The sequence below is a fragment of the Nipponia nippon genome, unplaced genomic scaffold (genome assembly GCF_047370975.1).
Source record: "Nipponia nippon isolate SJK-2023a ecotype South Korea unplaced genomic scaffold, ASM4737097v1 scaffold_7, whole genome shotgun sequence".
Lineage (NCBI taxonomy): Eukaryota > Metazoa > Chordata > Aves > Pelecaniformes > Threskiornithidae > Nipponia > Nipponia nippon.
Window position 1 is genome coordinate 1452891 of NW_028262391.1, and position 24646 is coordinate 1477536.

The 24646-nt window shown below is 39.2% G+C and overlaps 1 protein-coding gene, 1 long non-coding RNA gene and 1 other non-coding gene across 7 annotated transcripts in view; 2 read left to right on the forward strand and 1 right to left on the reverse strand.

Annotated features, from left to right (window-relative positions):
* PEX5L (peroxisomal biogenesis factor 5 like) overlaps window positions 1-24646 on the forward strand; it is a 119596-nt gene that overhangs the window by 61861 nt on the left and 33089 nt on the right. For 3 of the 5 annotated variants that reach the window (XM_087739586.1, XM_087739590.1, XM_087739587.1), the window contains exons 2-3: window positions 9590-9655; window positions 11421-11525. The exons of 1 other annotated variant lie outside the window; for it this stretch is intronic. In XM_087739586.1, the coding sequence (XP_087595712.1) occupies window positions 9590-9655; window positions 11421-11525 (171 nt within the window). The remainder of the gene's footprint in view (window positions 1-9589; window positions 9656-11420; window positions 11526-24646) is intronic. One more of the 5 variants, XM_087739588.1, reaches the window with a different exon arrangement.
* Window positions 18090-21350, reverse strand: LOC148050749 (uncharacterized). Its single transcript, XR_015700488.1, has 3 exons — window positions 21254-21350; window positions 20319-20371; window positions 18090-18859 (listed from the first exon to the last, which is right to left on the reverse strand). It is a non-coding gene; the product is annotated as an uncharacterized LOC148050749 (long non-coding RNA).
* On the forward strand, window positions 18888-18992 carry LOC148050750 (U6 spliceosomal RNA). The gene has a single exon (XR_015700843.1). It is a non-coding gene; the product is annotated as a U6 spliceosomal RNA (small nuclear RNA).

The following is a 24646-nucleotide window of genomic DNA, read 5'->3' on the forward strand; positions in this document are numbered from 1 at the left end:
TTTTTTCTTTAATAGATGCTTGTTACTTTATAAGTATGCAAAAATAAGTAAAGGAGGTAAAAAATAAATTTATGAAAAAGAGTGCTTTTGATTGCATCACAGTGACTTGATATAGGAGAGGCTGAATGCCTGTTTAAACAGAACAACACAGAGCATCTCTGATATCAGTGATATGCTGGCCATTGGAAATAGAGATACTAGATATAACAGGCCAAATGCTAACCACTAATTGATGTAAAATGAAATTAAATCCACTGAAGCCAAAAAGAATACAGAATACTTGCAAATATATACAAAAGAGCAGATTTATACAAATGTAACTGAGGTGGCCCATTTTGCTAAAAATTAACGTAAACAGTAAAGATAGAAGAATGAGCTTTTAATTGTCCAAGACAGCTGAGCTTCCGATTAGGTCTAGAAATAATTCTCTCCTAGTTCACCTACATTTTTTCTTTTTTGCAATTACAACATTTTTGCAGTATTAGAGTAGGGAAGTCCATTCTCCACAGTAATAGTACACATCAAAGAATCGGGAATATCTTTTAAGAGCACACTCATAATACCTCAATTCTAAGAGCTTGCTTCCTGAAGGTTTCCAAACTGTGTGATAAACCAGGGGCTAAATGAAGGGACAGTAGCATAATCCTCTCTAAATGGGCTTATACAATGCTGTCAGTGCTGCTTTTGTGGCATTAACATACTTCAGTACTTCAGATGAGATCATTCCAAAGCTGAAACTGTGTGCAGAGGCCATCTCCAGGTCAGGGACATGGAGTTATTTTGCAGTCACACTGTTACTCCACTACCTCATCTACTATTGCTATTGTCTGATAAATGGCAACCTGCTATTTTTAGGGAATAAAAATAAGGTGGTAAACATATGCTACTATGCTGTGTTAAAAATAGAGTTTTATTCTAGCAAGTACACTAAGACTCAGAAGCCTTTGTTACCAAGAACACGCAGCGAAAGAGACACAGAACAAAGAATTTTGGGTCAAGGATACAGCATAAAGCCCCTTTATTACCAAAGTGCTGTAACAGCTCTGCTTTAGTCTGTTCATTGTAGAAAGGACTCAAATCTTAAGGTTGTGGCAGAAAAATGCCATCATAAATTCAAGGGTATCAAATGTTTATATTATATCAAATATCTGTATTACAGAAAACACTAAATCTATCCTGGCAGCATTCAGAATGGTGGCTGGAAAGAACTCAAATAGGTCAAGAAAATAAGTCCTAAAATTATATTTTAATTATAAACTACCCTGATCTGTTGTTTTCCAACTTGCCATCTAGTATATATTTTTATTATTTAATATGTACAGATCTAATCACAAGCCTCATGAGAAAGTAACAACCACCTGCTTCAAAACAAATCCAGATCATAACCCTCCATCTACCCCCTTTTAATTTTTTTGTTCTATTCATTCTCTGCCTTGCCATCTTTCTACCCTTCTATGTAGTAGAATCACATATATTGTTATGCCAGGATTAAATACATTTTATAGCATTTCATGTTAAGAAAATTTTCCATTCTTGTTACACAGCATTTGAGCAAGGCATTTAATAAAAGAGCCAAAGAAAAACAAAAATCCTAAACAGAATTAAATCTTTTCCTGTAATCATTATATACGAATCACAAAAGAATCTATATGAAAGAATTAAACTGAAGGCACAGATTTTGATCACATAATGTTTACCCTGGATTTACAGAACTCAAATCCTGAGATTTTCATCCTCATCTTCAATAAAAGTTAATACTGATGAGAATACATTACAAACTGTCTTCTCTGTCCAAGCTGTCTTCCTTCGTAAACAAAATCAGAACAATCAAAATAACAGTCATTTTAAAAGTAATGTGTCATGGTTTAACCCCAGCCAGCAACTGCGCCCCACCCAGCCGCTGGCTCGCTCCCCCCCGGCACGATGGGGAGAGAATCGGACCCCTGGTGCCCCCCAGCCTGCTCGCTGGTGGGGTGGGGTGGCAGCAGGAAAGGCCTTGACTCGCTGTCAGCGCTGCTCAGCAAGAACTAAAACATCCCGGTGTTAGCAACCGTTTCCAGCACAAACCCAAAGCATAGCCCCAAACCAGCTAATGTGAAGAAAATTAACTCTACCCCAGCCAAAACCAGCACAAATATAAGTTTAAACCAGTTCTGAAATTAGGCACCTAGCACGAAACATATACCAATTCATTTATTTGAATACATATCTTACTATTCAAAACAGCATGCAGAATTTTACCTGACTCTGAAGTAGCAGGTCATCTGAACAGTTGCCCTTATTCAACATAGTTTCACCTTTCCTAAGTAATACCACCTTCCTTAAGGGCTTTCAAACAAGAGTAAAACCATCCCTACAGCAACAATAAGCAACACAGACTTTTAATCTGGCCACGTAAAAGGCAGAGGAAAAACAGACAACCACTATGTCCATCCAGCAGTTTTAATAAAAATTTGTTACGTTCTCTACAGGTGTGCCAGTTCTTTTCTGTGCAGAAAACCAGTTTCAGGACTTAACCGATCTTAAGACTCTCATAGAATTGTAACTATAGGATATGATCAGATGCATGCAGAGGCTTCTTTTAGCTCTATAAGAGATTTCTTTTCCTTTTAAATTCTGTTTATTTCTTTGCCTCTCTTTCTCATTCTAAATGTCTGATGAGTCTCTGCCCAATCTAGAGAAAGTATCCACAAACAAGAATATTGGGCTAATGGGACCTAATTCCTTTCTTGGCTACACAGGCATACAACTGTGAAGTCAATGGTTTTATAATGATATCTGGAACAATAAGAACAAAGTACTTACTCTTGCAAACACTGGAGAAAATACACATTTCTTCTGTGTTCCGGGCAGGGAGAGCACAGATTATACCATTTTAGCATCAGAACCTGCATCACTTTCTTTTTTAAAAGAACTTCCATCATATTCCAGGCACAGTTATACTTCTAGTTGTCTTTTATGCATTTCTAAAAGTATTGTCATACACTTTTCAGAGTCTCATTAGTCCCGAGTGAAAAAGTAATGAAAGAAAACCAACCCACAGACTGATGATCTCTCCCCAGAGATCATCCACTTTTTCTCTGCAAAAGCTGGAGCCTGAGACTGAAGACAGACTGCTACCAGGTACTCAGAGATCACCTTTTACATCAGGCCAAAATACTTCTATGTTGCCACATCTAAGCGCTTTTTTTTTTTTTAATTGAGAAGCATTAGCGACATCAAGATACAACAGTTACGGCACAACAGTTTCTGGAACAGCTGGATCTGTCTTTTTTTTTTTTTAAATAAACAGGAACATTTAAGCTATGCCATGACTCACTCCACATTTTGCTCTGGTCAACACTGCCTTTGCTATATTAATACCAATAAATGAATGTTTTGACTCTCAGGACACCACACCTGAGAGTACAGGAACCTCTCTCTAACAGCAAGAGTTAAAGGCAGAGATAATGCAAAAGCAGATCCAAACAAAAACGTCAAAATCAAGATTCCCAATGTCTATAAACATTTGTGACAAGTACGCACAAAGTTAAGTGCTTGTCTCGAGCCTTGTAGCTCAAGCCATTGTCTGAGGTTAAACAAGAACAGCTCTTAATTTCACTGAGGGTTACCCTGTCCCTACACCCACAAAACATTTTATAGAAGACAGGCTCAGAAACAGTTGTCTTATCCTCAATTAGCTCAGAACAACATTCTATATTCTGAATTTCCTACAAAGACTGTATTCTGTGTTCTTGCTCTTTGTTAAGCCTCTGATTTTTCCACATTAAAAAATACCACCTCATCTTATTTTCATTGTTTTTCCTAAATCTTTCTTTTTAAAAAAAGCACAAGCTATGTATATATTTTTCTAACTGTCCTGTTTACTCAATTTACCATCAATTCTGTGGTTAGTCTACCTGAGGCATTACATCTTGAACAGCATTAGTACTAATACAAAAGTTCTACATGTCCACAGATTACATATAATCCAAATTTATTTCAGCTGTATTAAATGGTTTACTCATCATTCTGGATTAACATCCTCTGTGTCTGGGGGAGAGTGTAAAAGGATTGAAATAATTTCATCTTCTACCCCCAAAAATAAAAGATTTCAGATTTTGAAAAACATTTAATAACTAAATAATTCTTAGATACAGTTTTAAAATCAAATGCTGAAATCTTTACTGTTTTAAGTCAAAATTCTCAATAATTCTTACTGACGATCAAACTTCTAGCCCTCAAATTACTCAGGAAATGAACTAAACCTACCTAAGGGGGAGGGAGGGTGCAAATGACAGGCCAACGCTTCATGTCTGCATACATCTAAGTAATTCTTAAGGCATATTAAGAAAAGTATGTGGAAGAGAACATACTTCTGTCTGCTGATAAGAAATCTTATGGATTTATCAAAAATTCGTCCATTTAGTATTTATGGTCCACTGACCAACCTGTGTCAGCTGAAACATCTGGGTTTGTGAACCAGCAGAGAAATATAAGGAAAATTTCCTAAAGCATGTTCCCATCTCCCATCTGAAGACAAGCACATGGAAGATTATTCAAAATTCTCTCTTGCCCAGTTTCTTGTATGCTGAAACATTGCTAATTATTAAACAGAATGTACATGCACCAAACGTTTTAAGGCACAGATTTCACTGCTTTCTCACTGATGTGAATGTTTGACAAACTTTCCAGCACACGCACATAACTCGGGCGGTATTGTTTCTTCCTTAGTCCGACTTCTCCGAACATTTCGTGAAACAAAACCATTAAAAATTGTGCAGCAGCTTTCAGAGGTGAGGAACCCCTACCACTGTAGAGAACAATACATTATGTGCTGGGAGGAAGCAAGTGAGCAAAATACGTCGTTTACACACCATGTGTGCAGCAAACACACATCTAAACAACCAACAGTACATTAGTCACCAATCTGTTTATTTTGAAAGCGATCTGAGGTCCTTGAATTTCACTTGAACTAGTACTAGAGGAATGCCTTATTTTAATTCAGTACATGCATTATCATAGCTACAAACATTCTGTTGTTACTATGTGTATGTTATGATTGAGGCTTGCGATACTGAAGTCAACATAAAACGAACCCCAAACGAGAGAGAAAATACTTTAGTATTCTCTGCTGCAGACTACCAAACAAATTTGAAATTGCCAGTTGTTAAATCCAATGATTTCACAACATTCCTTGATGCAGACTAAGCAGAGATGAAAAGTTCTGCAGCTATTCCCTGAAATTTCTGAAGTCAAATACTATTGTGCAGTGAAAAGCCTCGCCCCTTTGATAATGCAGTTCCAAATTATCAAGAAGTCCATCAAATAAGTGCTAAAAAAATAGTTTCTACATATTCACAATGGCCTTATTAAAAGATGACGCTTACAGAGAAAGGATGGACTGCAAAGCATCTCATCCAAGCCTGCTGCCGCAAGCCGCTGTCTTGTGTAACTCGTTCATAAAAGGACCAGAACCTTAAACAACCTTTAGGTAGGCAGTTCTGCCCCAGACCTTGCGCTTCTTACCAGCCTTGCTCTACATTCCAGGCTGGACAGACTATTTAGGTCAACATTATTGTTCCCACATTAGAAAGTGTTACCTTGCTCAAAAGATACACTCCCTATGTATATCCCGAATAAAACTTTGACTTAAGAAAACAAAACAAAAAACAACCAAGTTTCACTGCATTTTCCTCCTATTAGCCTGTAGGAATCATGCTAGTTTATGCAGAATAAGTTAGATTTGACAGAATTGTTTATTAATTTCCAGCCATAATATGTGTTCAGATTCATTAAGTAGAATAACTTTGCATAAATTCTTGAGAGCAAAATGGGTCTTGCAGAGCTTTCACCGGAGATGCTTTGGAAGCAGTCCCATTCGGCTTTCAGAAAGAACCTACAGGCATCGGAACGAGACAGCTTCCAAAGGGAGCACACGTAATGCAACAGCTACTGATGGTCAATAAACAGAAAACCTAACAATGCCCTTTCAATGCAAATGCTTCTCATACTGGAATGCAATTTAACCACAGCACTGACATTTAAATGGATGTAAGACACAACCCAATGAAGGTAAACATGAACATTTGTGCTGATCACCTTTTATCAGCTATTATCTTTCTTTGCCAGTTTTCTTGTATGCAGTAACAGAAAAGTCTTCCCATATTAATAGTAAAATCTGTTACTGCATCAACATACGAACAAAAAAAGAAAGGAATGGAAGATGAGTAGTACACTTTGAACTCAGCCAATATGGATTTAGCTGCTTTACTGTAAATTACTTCTTAGGCAAGCCTTCCTATACCCGATTCCTTCTCTGCAGCCAACACTATCTGTATTTCATCATCTCGTAAGAATGAGCTATAAAGGCCATGAGTCAAGAGAGGCTGGGGCATTACTAACAGAAAGCTCGATAAGAGGTTCCAAGGGATGCAAGTCCAATATGGACTTATGTTCCCATTGACCTTAGATATACACACCTCACTTTGTTAAGCTCATAATAAGAAACTACCAAGAGCTTTGATGAAACAGAATTTTCTGGTTAAATATCCATCTTGCATTGGTTCATAAAACTGCCTCACCATATGGTTAAGATGCAAGATATAACACCACCAGAGAACAGCAGAAAAGCATAGATGATGAAAAGACAGACATACAGAGAAAACAAAACAGAAAAGCCTGAGAAAGGAAAACCACAAAGTGATAAACACAGATCCCATGTGACCTCAAGAGCTCACAGGAGTATTGCGGGCACTGGAACTCTCCATGGTACCACTCATAGCTGTGCGCCCTCCTTTTCAGAGGCAAAAATGTTAGCACTGCATAATTTTAAACAGTAAAGCAAGTTTGTCCCTTCATTTTTATTTTCAAATTGCACAAAACACAAAGATTTGTGGTGCACAAAGCCATTTTGAATAGGCTGCTTAATTGGTACTGTAAGTCTAATACATCAGCTGCCTGGGGATCTGGACAGCAGCCAAGCATCCCAAGTTCAGTGCGTGCAGCAGCTCTATCTGCTCTCTCCTACCGTAGCTGACTGCAGCTACCCGAAGTTACCACTAATGCATCACTCAGTTTGCTTTATAAAACCCTTCCCCAACCTATTAAAGGTATCAAAGAGCAGAGCAGTACTTCAATGTATTCTGGACTGAAAAGTACTTGGCCCTTTTTTTTGTTGTTTTGTTTTAAACACACATCAATTCAATAGCCCGATGTGAAAAGTTCAGGATAGCTTGTCACTTTTTTGGCATTATATTCATAAATACAGCAAGTTGGCATTCTGTTTCTCCTCAAGTAGAAAGGAGAGGTGCGACATGAAATCAGTAATCACATCATACATGTACTACCACTGTCTGTGTATCACTCTTTTCTATCAAATTTCTTTACAAGGGAAGCCGTGTTAAAACTTCTATTTTACAAAAGCTTAAATTTAAACATGCCTATGTTGAGATGATTTCCAATAGCTCAGTGAATAGCGATGCATTGTAGCGTGTTAAGTAAAGCTGAAACAGCTTGGTAGGATCTTTAGAAAATAAATGGAACAGCACAGGTCTATATAAAGGCAAAATTTCTTTCTCCATGTATATATATTAAAAAAAAACAAAACAAAAAAACCCCAAACCAGAATCTAATCACTCAATTTCTTTCTGTTCATGTTCTCACAAGAATAAGTGCTATAAATATTCCTGAAAGGTGAATTTGGGACTCAAGTACCTTAAATATTGGTCAAGAGCAAGCTTCTAGTTATGTTATGGATTTAGATAAAATCCTTTTATTGCATAGAAGATAACAAAGAATTTCTGTAATTAATCATTATAGTCTAAATACTGTTGTCAAAATATTAAATATTTACAAGGCACTGGCCATTGGCTTTTCATATACAAGAACACATTTGCCAACAACTGTAATGAAGAAAAGAATTACAGAAATATATAGTATTTCAAATGGTAATGTTTCAAGCATGACCATGTATTCATTCTAACCGACCTGCCCATCGTGACTTGAAGGTGGCGTATTGATCCCAAGCATTTAAAGAAGAGAAGCTTTATCGTACATGAGCACGGTTACAAAGCTATATGCATCACCGATTTAAAAAAAAACAAACCCAAAACTATATACTGTCCTAGAAATTTACATTAATATGCTCTTGCAGTACCTAAATTAAATACTCACTACTAAGTACCACATCTAAATAGCGTGACTTGCACAAAATGTAATTTGAAACTATTCAGAAACACCAGCTGCAAAAAAAAATAGAGTATTTCCTTACAAAATTCTGCCATATCAGCATACCCCTTTGGAAACGTTTATTACTATCCATTATCTGATCCCAAAGGATAAACCTAGAGAAACCGTTATTAAGTTTTGGACCCAATTCTATTACAAATATTAAGCATCATGGGAATACTCTGAACTCTACTCCTTATTTTGCTCTGGTAACATCACCTAAAGGAACCGTTCCATTTTAAGTGTATCAAATAATGAAATACTGGCATGTTTTTCAGTTTTTCTTAAGCAGTATGTTCCAGAAAAACAAATAATATATTTTTTCCTTCATCAATTCATGTTTGTCTTGATTTGTACATAGGTTGTCATGCTCTGCATCACAATTGCTTCCATCTATATATTTCAGACAAATAGAGAATGATGAAATTTGTTTACTAAATTATTAAACAGTTGTTTACATGAGAAAATAACTTACCTTGCAAATCTGCACTATCACTAAACCGTTCATCTTAAAGACCTTGCAAGTATAAAATTAGCTGTTACAGAATTACAGGGTTTGAGCAATAAGCTACTGTAACAGATAAATACATACAGCAAGCCAAAACACTAAGGAACAACACTTAATATTGGAGGAAGCCAAGAAAATAGCACTTTTTTTCCCCTTTTTTAAAAAAAAAAAAGAACAATCCTTCAATGGTTAGTGTAATAAACATGCTAGAGACTATCATTTCAGCTGCAGTTCACAACAGTAATAAGGCTGTTCTAGTCATAGAAAAACTGGTTTTATTCCTCTCCAATTCTTCTGCCTAATCACTTCATAGGCAAGGATTGAATATATAATATATAACATTCACTATAGCAAATAGAGACCAACATTTTCAAGCTACGTGCCCTACATTGGACAGCAAAATCCATTTCTAGTCACCAGAACAAATAACTGGATTTTCCAGTGAATTGGTCACCCATGTATCTCTCCACCAGACACTGAGAATTTAAGCTATTTTACTGCAGTGCCTTTCTCTTTGGTATCCAGGAAATTGCCTACTAACTTCAAGTTTCAGAATAATGTTTTTCATAGCACAGGCCAAGTAGCCAGAAATAAATCAACCTGACTTGCATGTAGACTTTCAGGAAAGCTAAAAGAAAGACCTAATATAAAAAGTAGTATCAAACCACTTGCATTGACTAGCAAATATACAAAGTCTGCTCATGAAAAATAGCACAGAGGTATTCATCAGGTTACTATTCTACATTGTACCATAGCCACTTTAAACCGATGAGACAGATTTTATATACGGTATCAACCCCTCCCAGGGTTTTGCAGTTATGTTTATGAGAGGTTAACAGCAGGCACTAATACGAGTATCATGACTCTTTTCAGGCAGTAGGTGAAACCTTGAAGAAAAAGTGGCTCTGTCTTCAAAAAAGTGACCTGACCTTTGCTTTGGTGGGTTTTTACTCTGCAAGAAATAAAAAGCACTGCATGCTTTCCAATGCATCCTTTCTAGCTGATAAACTATTTTGTTCTAGCACTCAGCACAAAAGGACTACATTTTATAAAGATCAAACAGCATGCTATTAGTGCTAGCTAACGATAGCTCCACGCATCATACTACAAACGAGCTTCATAGACCTGGAACATCTCATATGAATCATGAACAGAGTAAATACATAATTGGCCAAGAACCTTTGATATGCTTACTAATTAGAAGTAATTCTCATTGAATTAAATATATCTAATATTACAATGACTTTGCAGTTCTTTGGATATCAAAGGCATCACAAATCCAGCATGCTTATCATTTATGACACTTCTGCTCTGAGAATTTCTTGCAGCATGCAAAGAACTCTCTGTAGGGTAACTGCGATGTCTTGCACAAGCAAGCTAACCTAACCTAACATTGACCTGATGATTAATAAGATCCGTTCAAAAACTGCAATAGAATGTAATGGTTTTACCTGCAATTGATGAAATGCTTTGAAACAACCTGTAGTTCAGTGTAAGCAATAGAGTTGGGTTTTTTTATTGGAGGCAGAACACAATGCTAGTGAAGTAATTCTAGTATATGATGTGGCAGCAAAGAACCCCTTCTGTTAGTAGACAATTTTAAGTATTTAAATATGTTTAAGTCTAGTGTAAAATGCTGCTTTTATGGAGCCAGATCCTGCAGTCTTTGCACAGCTAAAACTTCCATGGAAATCAATGGGAGCTTTCCAAGTGTAACAGTCAGGACATGCCCAGGGCCACTAGCATAATACGGGTCTGCTGCTATGGCTTTATGTGTACGCTCGGACTTTCTCTGGCACTTGCAAGAGTATCAGAGATCAAAATATGGAAATCCACATGAAATCAAGAAGATAAATACCCTTTTGAAATAAAAAGTATGGCTGCAAAGAGTATGGCACAAAATGTTAGCGCATTTTTTTGTTTGGCTACAATATTAAGTATTGTCAAAACATTTTAACTTTGTCTTGAATATTTACAATATATTAAGTGAATTTTAAGAAAAATGAAGTTTAAAAGAATCCTTAGAGCAAGTTCAACAACAATGACCTTTTTTGGGAGAACTGTAGCAATGCCTATGACAGCAGAATTTGGCTCCATATATTCTGTTAAGCAAAAACCAGACCATTTCTATGATGTGAATTGCTTTTTAAAGCATTACTAGAGCTATAAGCACTGCGGGCCCCGCCCTACGGGTTATACTTTCAAATTTCAGGGAGAGTTTGCCTCCGTGAACTACAGGGATCCATACTTTATTTGCAAAGATCAGCTCGATGCTGTTTTTAAGCAAAACCCAGGTATTGGCAGAGATAAACTTTTGGGTAACTACAGTGAAAACGAGGGGCTGACCTGCAGACCTTACTCCTGCGGAGATCCTATCCTGCAAAAGACCCAAACCCTGCTGCTGGCCATGGAGTATTTCCAGCCAGCCCTGCCCTGGCAAGGCCGTCCCGTGTTCCTGTTGGCTTCATTGGGGCAACTCTCACAAGTCTCCGAGGAGGCTGCGGCTAGACCCCCGCCGCACCAGTAACCAACGGGGTCACCGCTCGCTTGTTCCTACTGTGACTTGTAAAGGGCGTTTGCGTGTTCTCCTTCGAAGCAGGCGTGGCCCCGGCGGGCAGGCTGCTGGCCGCGGGGCCAGGGGGCGGGCGGCGGTGGCTGGCGGGCTCGCTGCTGACTGGCGCCATTGTTGGTTTCGCTGTTGTAGGGGAAAGGCGCTAGGGCGGCAGATAAGGCTGTCGCCATGGTGATGAAGGAGATGCCGAGGGAGGAGTCTGCAGAAGAAAAGCCCCTCCTTACTGTGACATCACAGGTGGGCGGAGCGCGGGGCTGTCCGGAGGCCGCGGGCAAATGCAATGCAAAATTTCAATTCACACCGCAAACATTCATTTCCAACACCTATATAAAATACTCATATTCGATGTGTATGTAAAATAAGAAACAACCACTTCGCAGTAGCATCATTCTCAACACCTCAGATCCCCCACCCTTAAGCTCACCCTGGGATTCTCCTGGTCCAAGTCAGAATATGTTGCTTTGCACATCCCATCGCTTCCATTCCTACACCTTTAGTGGCAGGAAGGACGCGACTCCCTCACACCAAACCTTACACCTCGGAGCACCCGCTGAGCCTTAGGTGCTTTCATCAGTTTATTGAAGACAGTGACTGGACACGACCATAACACACCCCACTTCCATCTCATGCCAAGAGTGGGTTTTATTCCCTCCTGTTGCTCACATAGATGAATTTGCTCCCCAAGCAAGCCCACTTCATTTACTGTGAATATTTAGCACACAGAGGTTATTCCTACTCAACAGGAGGCTTAATGGAAGTCATCTCACCACATAGTTGCTTCAACAAAATCCACAATCCTCTTCTATTCTTTTCGTGTTCTAGGATAACAGCTACTGTCCTTTTTGAAAGCATTTAAGATGCACACGAGGCCAGCACATGCTTCCCCTGCAGAGCATCACAGATGTGCTGCACTAAGGCGCACACCTTACAGAACCACTGCCTACTGCTTGGGAAACCAGCTCTGGCAAGCTGCTCCTCGGCCCCTGGTGAACACCCCGTTTCACTCATGGCGAACTCTAATGGCTGTGAAGTAATTGCACACAGAAAAAGGCGCCATTTCTAATTTTCTACTAAGTGATTAACAAACAATTAGAAACCAGCATAAAATGCTGCCCCTCTACCCACCTCTCCCCCTCCCCCCCCCAAAAAAAGTATAAAACTTCCATTGGCTTCAACAGGGCCGGGGTCCAGCCTGGGTTCATTAGGTGTTTAATGCTGCATTTGTAGTGGTTGTCTGTCAGTCTGCTCAGCAATAGTCTGTGATAAACTTACGGGTAAAGTGCTTGTGTCTGTCAGTGTAATTTCTTCCACTAAACACAAATACCTACTTCCCTGCTATGCACCAAAGGGGTGCAGAAGCCAAATGGAAGCAGAATCAAGTGAAAAAGTGAGTATTTTCCATAGCCATCTCTGCATCATGTATGTGTGATGTGCAGTTATACGACCATATCACGTACATCATTCGTATCCTAATTGTCTGGCTGTAACATTGTTCCGAGATGCTTCCCCTTCCGTGTGTCCGTGTAAACCTCTCATTCAGCCCATTCATTCCCAGTAACGCGCTGCTATATTGCAATATACATTGAGCCATCACCATCAAAGCGTTTCTGTCTGCTCTTTACATGATGAAACAGATGGATGCAGTCACTGCTCACAGGGTGAAACACACAAGGTCCAAATTGGCCGCAAACAAGTTTCCCAAGCCAGATCAAGGCAGGCCATGAGAATAAGGCCTGGTCTTTCCAAACGTATCACCACCACTGGACCCAGTACAGGCACACGTATATCTTAGGAAGTAATTATTTACATTAGGTATCTATGTTGCTCCATCCTACAACTAACTAAGCAAGAAACCTGCAAGTAACATGCAAGTATCAAGCCCAGATAGAGGAGTACTGGCTTTTCTAAAAGTAAAAAAAAAAGTGAAATCTCCCATTTCTACAATCTCTGATGAATGGAGGATTAACCATGTCCGACTGCGGAAGCAAACTCCACAGGAAGCATAAGTGGAATCTGATACACAGAGAAGAGACTCTAAATCCTCGTTTTGAGAGAAAGAGTGATAATGTAGGGAGGCCCCTGAATTTAAATTTTAAGAGATGCCTCTTTGCTCTTTTCCTCTGGAAAATATTAAAAACATATCCAACATAGAACAAGTCAGGTAAATATTCACATTTTATTTTTATGCTCCTAGCAAAGCCTTGCTTGTAAAATATGACGCTTATTTGTTGACATAAATACCGTGCATTAAGTTTTGATGCATTTCCGATTCACAGATTATTTTGTATCATCAGGTATTCTTTCATATCATTAGATCTGGAGGCAAATCTTTAAATAACATGAACCAAAAAAGTACTGCAGACTCTGGTGGGGCTATGCCAATATTTAGCAACTGGGAATCTTGACCATCATTCCAGCAGTAATGAGTATACTACAATAAGCAGAGATGTGTTCTTGGTAATTTAGTAGGCGTTTCAGTATCTATTTTTTGTGATTCTATCTCAATTATTTGCAATGAAAGTCACTTTATTGGTGTGAGAAAGCATTCAGTAGTTGCCAAATTTAATACTTCAAGCATCAACAGAGACCAAGCTTTCAGTACTAATGGGATTTTGTAGAACAGAACTCCATACTACATTGCTGTCTCCCTTTGTCTTTAAAAAGATAATTCAGAAGAGAAAGGAACAAATGAAAAAAGGCAGGTTTTTTATATTAACAGAACCTAGAAAAAGTGAAAGCAAGTTTGCTGAGGGTTCAAAGATTCACTGGGAGTTAAGCCATGAGCAAATATACTACTAACTGAAGCAGAGAAATAAATGAGAAAAATCATGCATAACAGTTTGAATTCCAGAAGAAAATTTTTGTTTAACCTCTTCACAGCTTCTTTGCATTTGTCAGGGGGGAAAAAAGCTCACTTCAGAATTACTTTTTAATGAGAAATTTAAACCTAAATAACCCCTGAAGTCAAAGGTTAATTGTACAGTCAGCTATGAAATTCCCAATTTACTACAGGTCAGTGAATTTCAAAAGGTCTGATTCAATAAAGTACTTCAGTCCACACTTATGCCTTAAAATATGATTAACTGCTTTTTTGAGCAGTAAAAAAGTGCATGCTTAAATGCCTTGCCAGCCCTATTTTAAACAAAAATCTCACAGTGTCACAAGAGTTATTTGTCCCAGATTCATCACACCTAATTTCAATTCTTCATTAGAGTACATAAATTGGAAAGCTAGTGATGGTAGGACCCCTACAAAGCTAACGGAAAGAAATAAGACCTGCAGGAGGTGATTCATGTCCAAGATGATCCTGTGGCAAATATACTCTGGTATTATATGGAACAAAAATGGGAGTCCATGAAAAATTCACCAATAAGAAAAAGAAATGCAAAACCTATATTGAAAGCTATCTGCACTTTTGTTTATAACTGAAAAACTGAGCTGCCTGCTTGGAATTTATGTGAGCTACACAGATATTGCTCAGAGTACAATTTTGATATTAACTATTGAAGTTAACCTACAGAACACTTAGTTTTAGAATTTGAACTGAAAAGAAGAAATTTTAAAAGTTAAGATTACATTATAAGAAACATGCTGAAATTCATCCTATCCTGTGAAAAATGCAGGCTACAACAGACAAGTTGTCAAAAAAAGATATATGTTTCACGACTACACCCCAATTAACTCCACCAGATGCTTAAGACTTTTTTTATAATCTCTCTGAGGTATTAGTAATCAGAGTAGGAACTTTTTTCAAATTTTATAAAGTGAACTTCATTTGCATGCCATTTGTTGATCCAAGCACACTTATATCTGCTCAAGTGCTTATGAGTAAAATACTCAAACACTTCCACTGCCTAAATTCCACTGATTATTTTTTTTTTTTGCTTGGTTGGGCTTTTTGTTTTGTTCTGGGGTTTTAGATTTTTGGGAGTTGTTTGTTTTTTTAAACTCTGATAGGAAATCTTTCAAATGCTTCCTTTCAACTTTATAAAGGAAACAGAGTAAAGATAACTAATATGCAACTCCCAATGCTGTTAGTAGATTTTCTGATGTGTGTTTCAGGGTCTGACTACATGAATTTGATTGCAGAATCACAGTTTTCCATATAAAAGTTAACAGCCTCATTTGAATCGGTCATATTCATTCTAAGCTTCTTGGCATTAGACTTGCATTGACTTGCAGCCCACTCCATAAATGTTTACTAAACATTGTAACAGAATGGCAGAAAGTTAGAGAATGTAATTAGCTTCTGTTCTCTGTTAGACCAATCTAACCCAGAATTAACTCAATTTTAACTAATTGATATACATTAATGTAAAAAAAAAAGGCAAAAATCACGCCAGTTTTAGATAATGACAATAATTAAGTCTGGACTACAATAATTCACTGAACATTCCAACCTGCCCTCTGAGAACAGTAGCAATTTCCTCACTGATCTTCGGAGGACTAGACCTGAGATCATATTTTTATATTCTTTTTAAAGGATTCACGATAGAGTCATTAGCAGTATTTTCCATACATCTCAAATCTGTCTCAGTTATTATAAAATTTGAGTCATTTAGCAGGGGACACTTCAAGTCCTACTGATAACTCTTTTTCATCTATTATTAAAACAGGGTAAACACAAGAAGAGTAAAAAAGAAAATACAAAATTCATAAATGCATGCTTAGCAGTACAAATATTGATTGATTCTTTACCTCTAAGTTAAATACTGCTCAACACTATTATTGCTTTTAGGGCAGTATGCATAATTTCAGCAGAAATATTCTCTCGAGTATAATAAAGTTGCCTTGATAATATGCTTAAAAGTCTAAATTGGCTGCTAGCCTAAAGTTATACAGATTTCTCTGTCACATAAATTAAACACATTTTCCATGAATTAACAGTTTGAATTTGAAATTACCATGGGAATTGATGGTGTAATTTTTTCATAAAATAAAAAATTAACTATAGTGTTTCATACATTTTAAAATGTCTTACCATTCCATAAGCACAGAAAGATTTGGACAAGCATTTTCTGTAAATAATATATTATGCCAGTTTAACCCTGGTTTTTTATCTGATTATTTATTAATAGGGATTAATTTTCAGAAATCTGTTGGTTCTTCATGAATACTCTAAGTAAAAATAGACTATCCTGTTGAAGAGTTGCAAGCCATGTACTACAGTTCTATATTCAATGAACTCGCTATTTGTACAGTGGAACTGTTCTACTGAATTGCAAGTCCAAAAAAATTAACAGACAGCTTTCGAGTTGCAAACTCTTCAATTTGCACGCAAAAAAACCCCCACATTTCAAAGCAAACACACATGCCATGACAGATCCCTGCGGAGTAAGGCTGTATAACTTAACAAGAAATTACAGCTTGCTTCCTATGACTGCCCACAGTAATACATCCCAAACCACAGCCTTATGCTAGATATGCTACAGAACTCCATTTTAAAAGAAAAATCCACAGAAAGGACAAGAAAAAAATCTGTGTGATTTCAAAGTAATTATGGCCTACATGCAAAGATACAGTAAAAGATGAATTTTATTGCACGGGAAATGAACAAAGGGCATTTTCAACACAGCTGAAAGTCAGTAGGAATGGCATAAGCTTTACAAAAATTAAATTCTGTGATAAGCCATAATACATTTGATATCGTTAATTCTCTCATCTTCATCTTTACAGTCTTCATGCTGCTATAGCATGAAGCTTTGGTCTTAAAGCAGCAGTTGTGCATCTTTCATCTAAATCGCCATTTGATTACATACCATACTCAGAATAGCGCACGAGGCTGTATACAATCCACTACTGCTGAAACTTGAACTTAGCTACAGATCACTGGTGGTTCACAAAGAATTTGTACATGCAGCTCAGTTCCATATGCTGGCAGCCTTCTTTACTTTCAGCTAAAGAGAAACATTAAATAATTTTCTAATATTTTGTAAGCAATCATCATAGTTGCCCCCAGAGATGCTGCAAGAGTACAAATGTAATACCTGCAATGTGAGTGAAACAGGACTCCTCTAGTTTCTGCCCTCTGCACCTTATTTAAAAGCATTTGAGAACTGTGGTTCTCAAAGTCTGACTTCCTCTTCAGCTGGAGTTGCCACACAAAAAGGAATTGGAATGAATGATACAGAAACCAGGATCTAGCATCACAAGTTAGCATTTGTTCCCAATCGTGACACTTGTGCCTCCCCAGCCCTCCCACAGTGTAAGTTTCTTCAGGCTTTCTCAACAGAAACTTTGGATTCTGTAGCCCTCCTGTCCTACAGGACCTTCCCAGCCTGTATTTAACAGGTCAAGTTTGTTAATCTCTCAGTTAACTAGCAGGCCATTTTAGGAGTACAGACTAGGTACTTCCATAAACTGACATTACAGAAATAATTTCTTTAAAGGAACATTCTGTAACTTCTTAGTGACTATATTACTTTAAGGATCTCTAAGCATCTACGATGATCAGTTAATTTTGTCTTTGATCACCGTTGTAGAGTAGTCCTCCCATGCAGACAGTGATACAGACAAGGGGAGAGACTAAAACACGAATCGCAGGGTAACACCACAAAGACAATGCATAGCCACGTGAGGGAAGATAAATAAATAAAATCATCTAACACCCAGGAAAGGGAGGCACTCTGTTTTAGTAAACAGCTTCCTTTACTTAAAAAGTGCATAGAGCATGCAGATATTAATGCAACAGACCAATTAAACAGTAAATCGCATTTTTATACGAGTAGTAAAGGCCACATTGTCAGTCACAGTTGAAATATGACAACAAGAGTAACTTTTCTCCCCTTCCCCCATGGCTCTGATCCAGCAAGGCAGGTAAGCGCATGCCTAACCTTGAGTTTTGCAGGACATGCTTAAGTGCTTTGCTGGAGCAAGGCCAAAATGCAGGAGCCAGATACAACTACAATTCCCATGTTTAGTTTTCTTTAGCCAGACCAAGAAGAACAGAGGGAAGGAGATGAACTGCAAGATATTTAATTCTACCTTGCAGCAATACACCATAACACATATAGGTCTGGACTTTGAACACGCATAGGATGCTACTGTGACACAGTAATCACAGCAAGAGCTACCCCCAAGCAATGCCACTGTTGTTTATGAAAACGCAACAAAAGCATCTAGCATCACGAGTTAGCATTTGTTCCCGATCATGACACTTGTGCATGCTATCATTTACCAATTTAGACATCAAGCATAGGTTTTAAACAACACAGCTGGCATGCGAATTTAAATGTCCAATGCAGTGCCTATAGTAATCCTCCCACAGCTGCTCTGACTTCACACAAGCCCTGTCAGTTGTTTGCATTAAGCCCCAGGAGGTCTCTCAGCTTGTGTGATTTCAGGTAAGATTGTCACCTCTGATTCACAGGCCACTCCACACAATTCCTACCACCTAGCAACAGAGTAATGGTTATCACCTGCTGAGCAAGACTAGTCTTCAGAGAGGCAGCAACACCAAACTGCTCTTTGCAGGAGGGTGAAACAAGTTTGTCTCGGTCTTAGAGCTTCCCGCCATTCACATTAGGTGGAAGTCAGTTGTGCTGTGTGCCCTGTGAATTGATTCTCTGTTCCTGTAAAAACCAAATATTTGGCTGGCATGTCAGTTTTGTTGGGACATAAATTCACACTGGAGTGACAGAGAAAAAATTAGCATGACCCTGGCACAAAGATGATTCTAAAGGTCAAGTAGTGATCACACTTACTGTACACAAGAGTAAATAAAGTGAGGTGGTAATTTTGATCATGAAATATTTATAAACATGCTAGAAAAGTGGGTGAAGAAAAGCATAACTCATGCAATTTGAACTTTTAGCACAAGACTAGTGATTTTTGTCAAAAAAAATCTTTCCAAATCTCCCTCAGTGAGCAGAAAAGGAGGTCTTCCAGTTTTTATCCTGCCAAGATAATGATCTGCAGACACAACTGTCAGGCCAGTACTTCCAGATATACTCTAGAGAACAATAACCTCAATTTCTAGTTGTGGTTCCCATTTATCAGTTTTTAGAAACAGTTAGTTAGCGGAAATTAATTCATTTGTTTCCTCTTACCCTCGTGAATGCCACCAAGATCACAATGGGCCAGATAAGTTCTCTGCACCAATCTACCAAGAAGCCATTGCTGTATATCATACAAATTAATTAGTGCTTGAAGTTCATGCTTTAGCAGATGCCTCTGGTTAAGTTAAAAGAACAGTACGGCACTTACAAACTATTCTAATTAATCTAACTGGTTCACCTATTTGTCCAGTCTCACCCAAGCAGCAGACAAGTTTCTCAGAGTAAAGTTCAAAAATACCATTTCTCCAATAGAAAATCTGAGTTTAAAGGTTACTTCTTTCTCCCATGCTCATTACCACATGTTATTACCACACCCTGAGCTTTCTAGGTCAGATCATTTCACTGATGCAGCCAGCAGCCCAACCACGCTCTCGCCAGCACACTGAGTGGGCAGTACAGCCAAAGGGGTAAGTGCCCAGGAGCAGCTTTGCTGCTCAACTGTGCAGGGGATTACCCAGTAGTAGTTTGGGGCTTCCTAAATCAGCACCTTGAGTAATTCAATCAGCCTCAGGTGACAAAATAGGTAAAATCCAATCCAACTAACCTGGGTAGCTAATTACATCTAAATTTTAAGTGCCTCTTGAAGCAGTCCTCCTAAAATAAGTTCCATATGTAGCCAGTGAGAAAGCTAGGTGCCTTTGAGAGCCTCCTGAGGGACAGCCTACATTAAGCAGGATCTCCCTCTGGAGTTGCCTTTCTAGGCATTTATCTCTCCCTATTGAATGTGGAGGGAATGTAGGCACTTAATTTAAGAGAACTAGTTCACTATGTGCTCAAAACATAGGTGCTAATTAGCTGCCTGTGCCTGACTGGAACCCCCCAGTTTAGATTCCAAATAATTTGAAGACTAGCATTATGTTATACCCTACTAACATTTAAAAAAGAAACAAATCATCATGCATTGTGCACTGCAAACAGATGAAGATCAGGAACGCGGTAAGAGAATGTATAAAATGGGATATCAGGACTGTACCTTACTGTCAGCCTCAGTGCCCTCCAGCACTCCCACAGCATAAGCCCAGCACTCTAGGAAGAGAAAGCAGAGACAGCACTTTTAGCCAAGAGCAGGGCAGGTTGTGCAGCTGAACATTACCAGCTCGAAGTGCGACCCCAGGTCAGAAGCTGGTCCTCTCAGCAGCTCCCCGAGCACCTGGTGTGCTCCAGCTCCCTCTGCCTTGAGGCCAAACTCAGCTGCTCTGTGGAAACTTTCCACAACAGAGCCCTGTCAGCTGCCCACCCCTCTTTTTTTTTATTATTCTTTTTTAATTTTAAATCAAGCTACTCCCTAGGTATTTCATAACTCTCTTACTACAACGTAAGATGTAGACTGGGAGCAGAGCAAAACCAAAGCCATAGTAATTGCTGTATACATGCATAAGCTCACATTGTCTCTGACACAGTAAAACACACAACCGCCAGCATTGTAAGAGGCACCTGCATTAAAACCATAAGCCAAAGGCCCTGGAGATGACCAGAAAACACGGTTTTACAGGAGAGCGGAGCTGCCACCATAGTGGCAACAGGGCGCTTGCTGTGCCCCATGTGGGGTCCTAGGGCAGCGCCAGGCCTGAGGAGAGGCCCTGGGGCTGAGGCCTCAGGAAGGGGTTTGACCAGGCAGGGCACTCCTGCAGGGGCAAGGGGAGAAAATAAAGCCTAGGAGGACTTAGGGGGGTGGCAGGGCAGAAGATAGGGGTGCTGGGTGGGTGACTGAGGGAAGCTGAGACCAGGCTGCATATTAGCTAGAGGGAAGGAATCCCTCTCATGGCCACTGCTATCCTTCAGGGGGACAGCACTGCACCTCTTCCACAGCAATGTCTCCCTCCTGCCCCAGCACACCCATGCCCAGGCCCACCTAGGGTTTAATATTTTTGACCCCAAACCAGCACCATTCATTGGGCTGCCACTTACCCATCACACCTGAGGTTCACCCAGAGAGGCAACTGCTACAAGCCACTGCTGCCACCTCATCCCACAGCAGCTCTGGGAACAGCATGGAGACCAGTAGCCAAACCAGACCACAGAGGAAAGGCAAATTTATTGGTAAAGGCAGCTGCAAGTAATAAGCTACATCAGCTGAATAAATGCAGACAGCTGGGGATGGGGCGGGTGACAGAGCATGGAAAATGGAGACCAGGTGATTCCTTTCAGTGCCCTGGGCTGCAGGATTGCCCAGCCTGCGCTGAGGGGAGACATGGCAGACATGGCCTCCAGCACCGCAACTGCCGCCGCCGCTGCCACCACCTGGCCTGGCCTCTGTGCCTTGCCTCCGATCTCTGCTAAATAATCCTCACTGTGAGTGTATTTAAGTGGCAGGGCTGGTAACAGCTGTCAGATGAGACTTCTGACTCTCCCAAAGCACCAAAAATCCCCACCGGTATGCTTTTTGGAACAAAAAAGTCCAATAGCAGTGCTGGGGTGAGAAAAAGCGCCTTTTCCTGTGGTGCTGTCCAACAGCAGAAGTCAGTCACAGAAAATTCATTTGAATTTAGGAGTATTTAATACTGTGGATGAGTCTCTGCAGATGTAATAGGGATTATCACCCTCCACAGATTTTAGATATCCTTCAGTTAAGGGAGTGTGTGGGTTTTTTCTTTAATGAAAATAGATTTTATAAAGAAAAATGAAGTTCTTATTCATTATGAGAATTTATGGCACTCCCTGGCTAAATTAGTACTCGGAAATCAACAGTTTCACAGGCTGAGTCTATCCAGCTTGGCGCCTGTACAAACGCCGCACGCGTAAATACCGTGCAGCGCGGCCGCCTGGCTCCCGCTCCCCGCGCCGCTCCCGCCAGCGCTGCGCGACGTGGGGCGGCTTTCTTCACTTCACTTTGCTTCTCTCGTCTGCAAAGCAGAGATAATGCTTCTCAGCGCCGCGGTGGTGCCAGGCTTGATTCATGAATGTTTTAAAGCATTCTGTGATATTCACCCTGAAAGGTGCTTGAGAACCATAAATTATTACTTTAATATAGATAATAGTTTTCATCTCATGAATGCTTCATAGCGCTACTCCGAATTCATGCCTGATGTAACTCTAATAACTTGAGCAGAGTTAAACTAGGGATAAATTTGGTACAATATATGAGGCAGCAAAATGAAATTCAAAGTGTGAGACCGAGGGCTTACCAAGTGGCATTGCATACACAGGAATGGCAGAAACCTGCCCCACTGCCCGCTTACCTACAGCCAAAATACCAGCTCATGGCACTCTCTAACCTGTTAAGGTTTGATTCATCACGACATGCCTGCTTCATGACAAAAACATACTTTTCTAATATGTTCTATTGCTATACATAGGTCGTTTGAGAATTGGTAGACTTGATCATGTATTTGCTATCTGTTTGGACCCAGATATTTCAGTTGAAAGCAGATTATTTTTCACTGAAACAATCCTTTTAATAAGACACTCCTACAGCTTCCAGTCCTTAGTCATGGGAGCAGAGGACACAGGACTGGGAGGGATCCTCTGGGCCACAGTCCACTTCTCAAAAGCAATCACATCATAAGCAGCCACGTAGAAGGCTTGTCAAAAGCTATTTTAAATAGTTAGGCTTTTTGTCCCCCTGCCCTAACAAAAATACTGTTCATACACTTCACTGCTGCGATAGTTAGACTCTCTTAATTCCCAGACCAGATCTATTCATTTTCAGTTTGGATCTCCTTGTTGTTGTGCCAGCCTTTCTCTATAGCTGAAATAACTTTCCTCCTCCAATGTCATCTAACCACTCTCTTTTTATGTATACAGTGAGAATAAATATATTTCTACTTCATTTTGTTAGCCTAAGCAAGTCAAACTCCTTTAATCTCCCTGTAAAATGTGTTCTTTATTCCTCTGATCATTTGGATGGCCCATCTCTGATGAATTCAGTGTATATGTTCACAAAGTAAGGGAGTCAGAGAAGATGGACCTATTTGTTTTCTAATTAAACTAAAATGCTGCAAATCCAGCACAAAGAAGACACAACTTAGTAAAATTGAAATCTTGGTGTTTGCTGGAAAAATTGATGAAGTGTGTATTAACAACAATCTTCTTTCAGTTTGATGGTAGAATTTTATCAAGGGACTTTGAACAATACGCAGCTGGTATCAAACTAATGAAGGCCTGTTGCTAAGCAGGTCTTCCTTACATAAACAACATAATAAAGAAATTGCTAGGGATGTGATAACCAGCTTTGAAAAGAAAAAGATATTTGCCAGACATCTGCTACTTCATACTTCACTTGAACCCTGGAGAAATTCAGATCTTTGTTGATTCTAGTCTCCTTCCCCTCCACGATTCTGATTCTCAGCATTACTGCTGCTCTTCCCGGAGTTTATCCTCTTACCCCGCAACAGGTTTGGGCAATAAATTGCCTTTCCAGTTGGTTTTCAGATTTTCTATTCTTCACTGTCTCCAGTGAGTGACCTTGGCTGTCTTGGTTCTCACAATCCTTCTTCATTCCTTCCTTCTCCCATTCTTTCCTATGAAAGAAAATTTCCATGGAATGTAATGGGAAACTTGGTAAGCATCCAAATGTTATGTGGTAACGTACCCTACTGGTACACTCTTATAGACACAGAAACAGAATATTTCCTGTGAAGTTTTTACATTTACAGTGATTCCTACAGAACCTCTTCTTTCTTCGCTCTTGTCCCCTCCAAATGGTGTAGGACTTTTCTTTATGCTGTTAGTAGATCATTGAAGATCCAGCTGATCTAGAGGCTTTGACAATCTTTCTGCGGGGTGCTACGTTCACCTGAATATGCAACTTGTTGCAAAAGTGCAGTAGCTGTTACTGATGCTAGTTCCTAGAATGGGATGTGTAAATGCGAAAAGAAAATGTATTCAAGCAATTTTTGCTGATAGAATCATAGAATCGTTAAGGTTGGAAAAGACCCTTAAGATCATCGAGTCCAACCGTTAACCTATCACTGCCAAGTCCATCACTATACCATGTCCTCGATATCTGGATTTGATCATAAAGAAACTTTTAAAATATTAAATATTTAAATATTAATTAAATATTTAAAATATTAAAAGTAATTTGGACAAGAATTAACTAGGCATCCACCTTCATTTTTTTCACCAATAGAAATGAGTCAGGGCTGTCACCTAATCATAAACAGAAAAATAGTGTCCTCTTAAGTCTTAAATATCAGTATTAAGTAAAAGTATACCCCTGAAGATTATGTGGGTACTGTAGAGCCACCTTTAGTGGAAATGAAAGCTGTGCAGCTGATACAAATGCAATTGCCAATCAAGTGTTGGGATTTACCAAATTAAGCAAGTAACTTCTGTGCATTGAGTGAGACAGCTACCTGG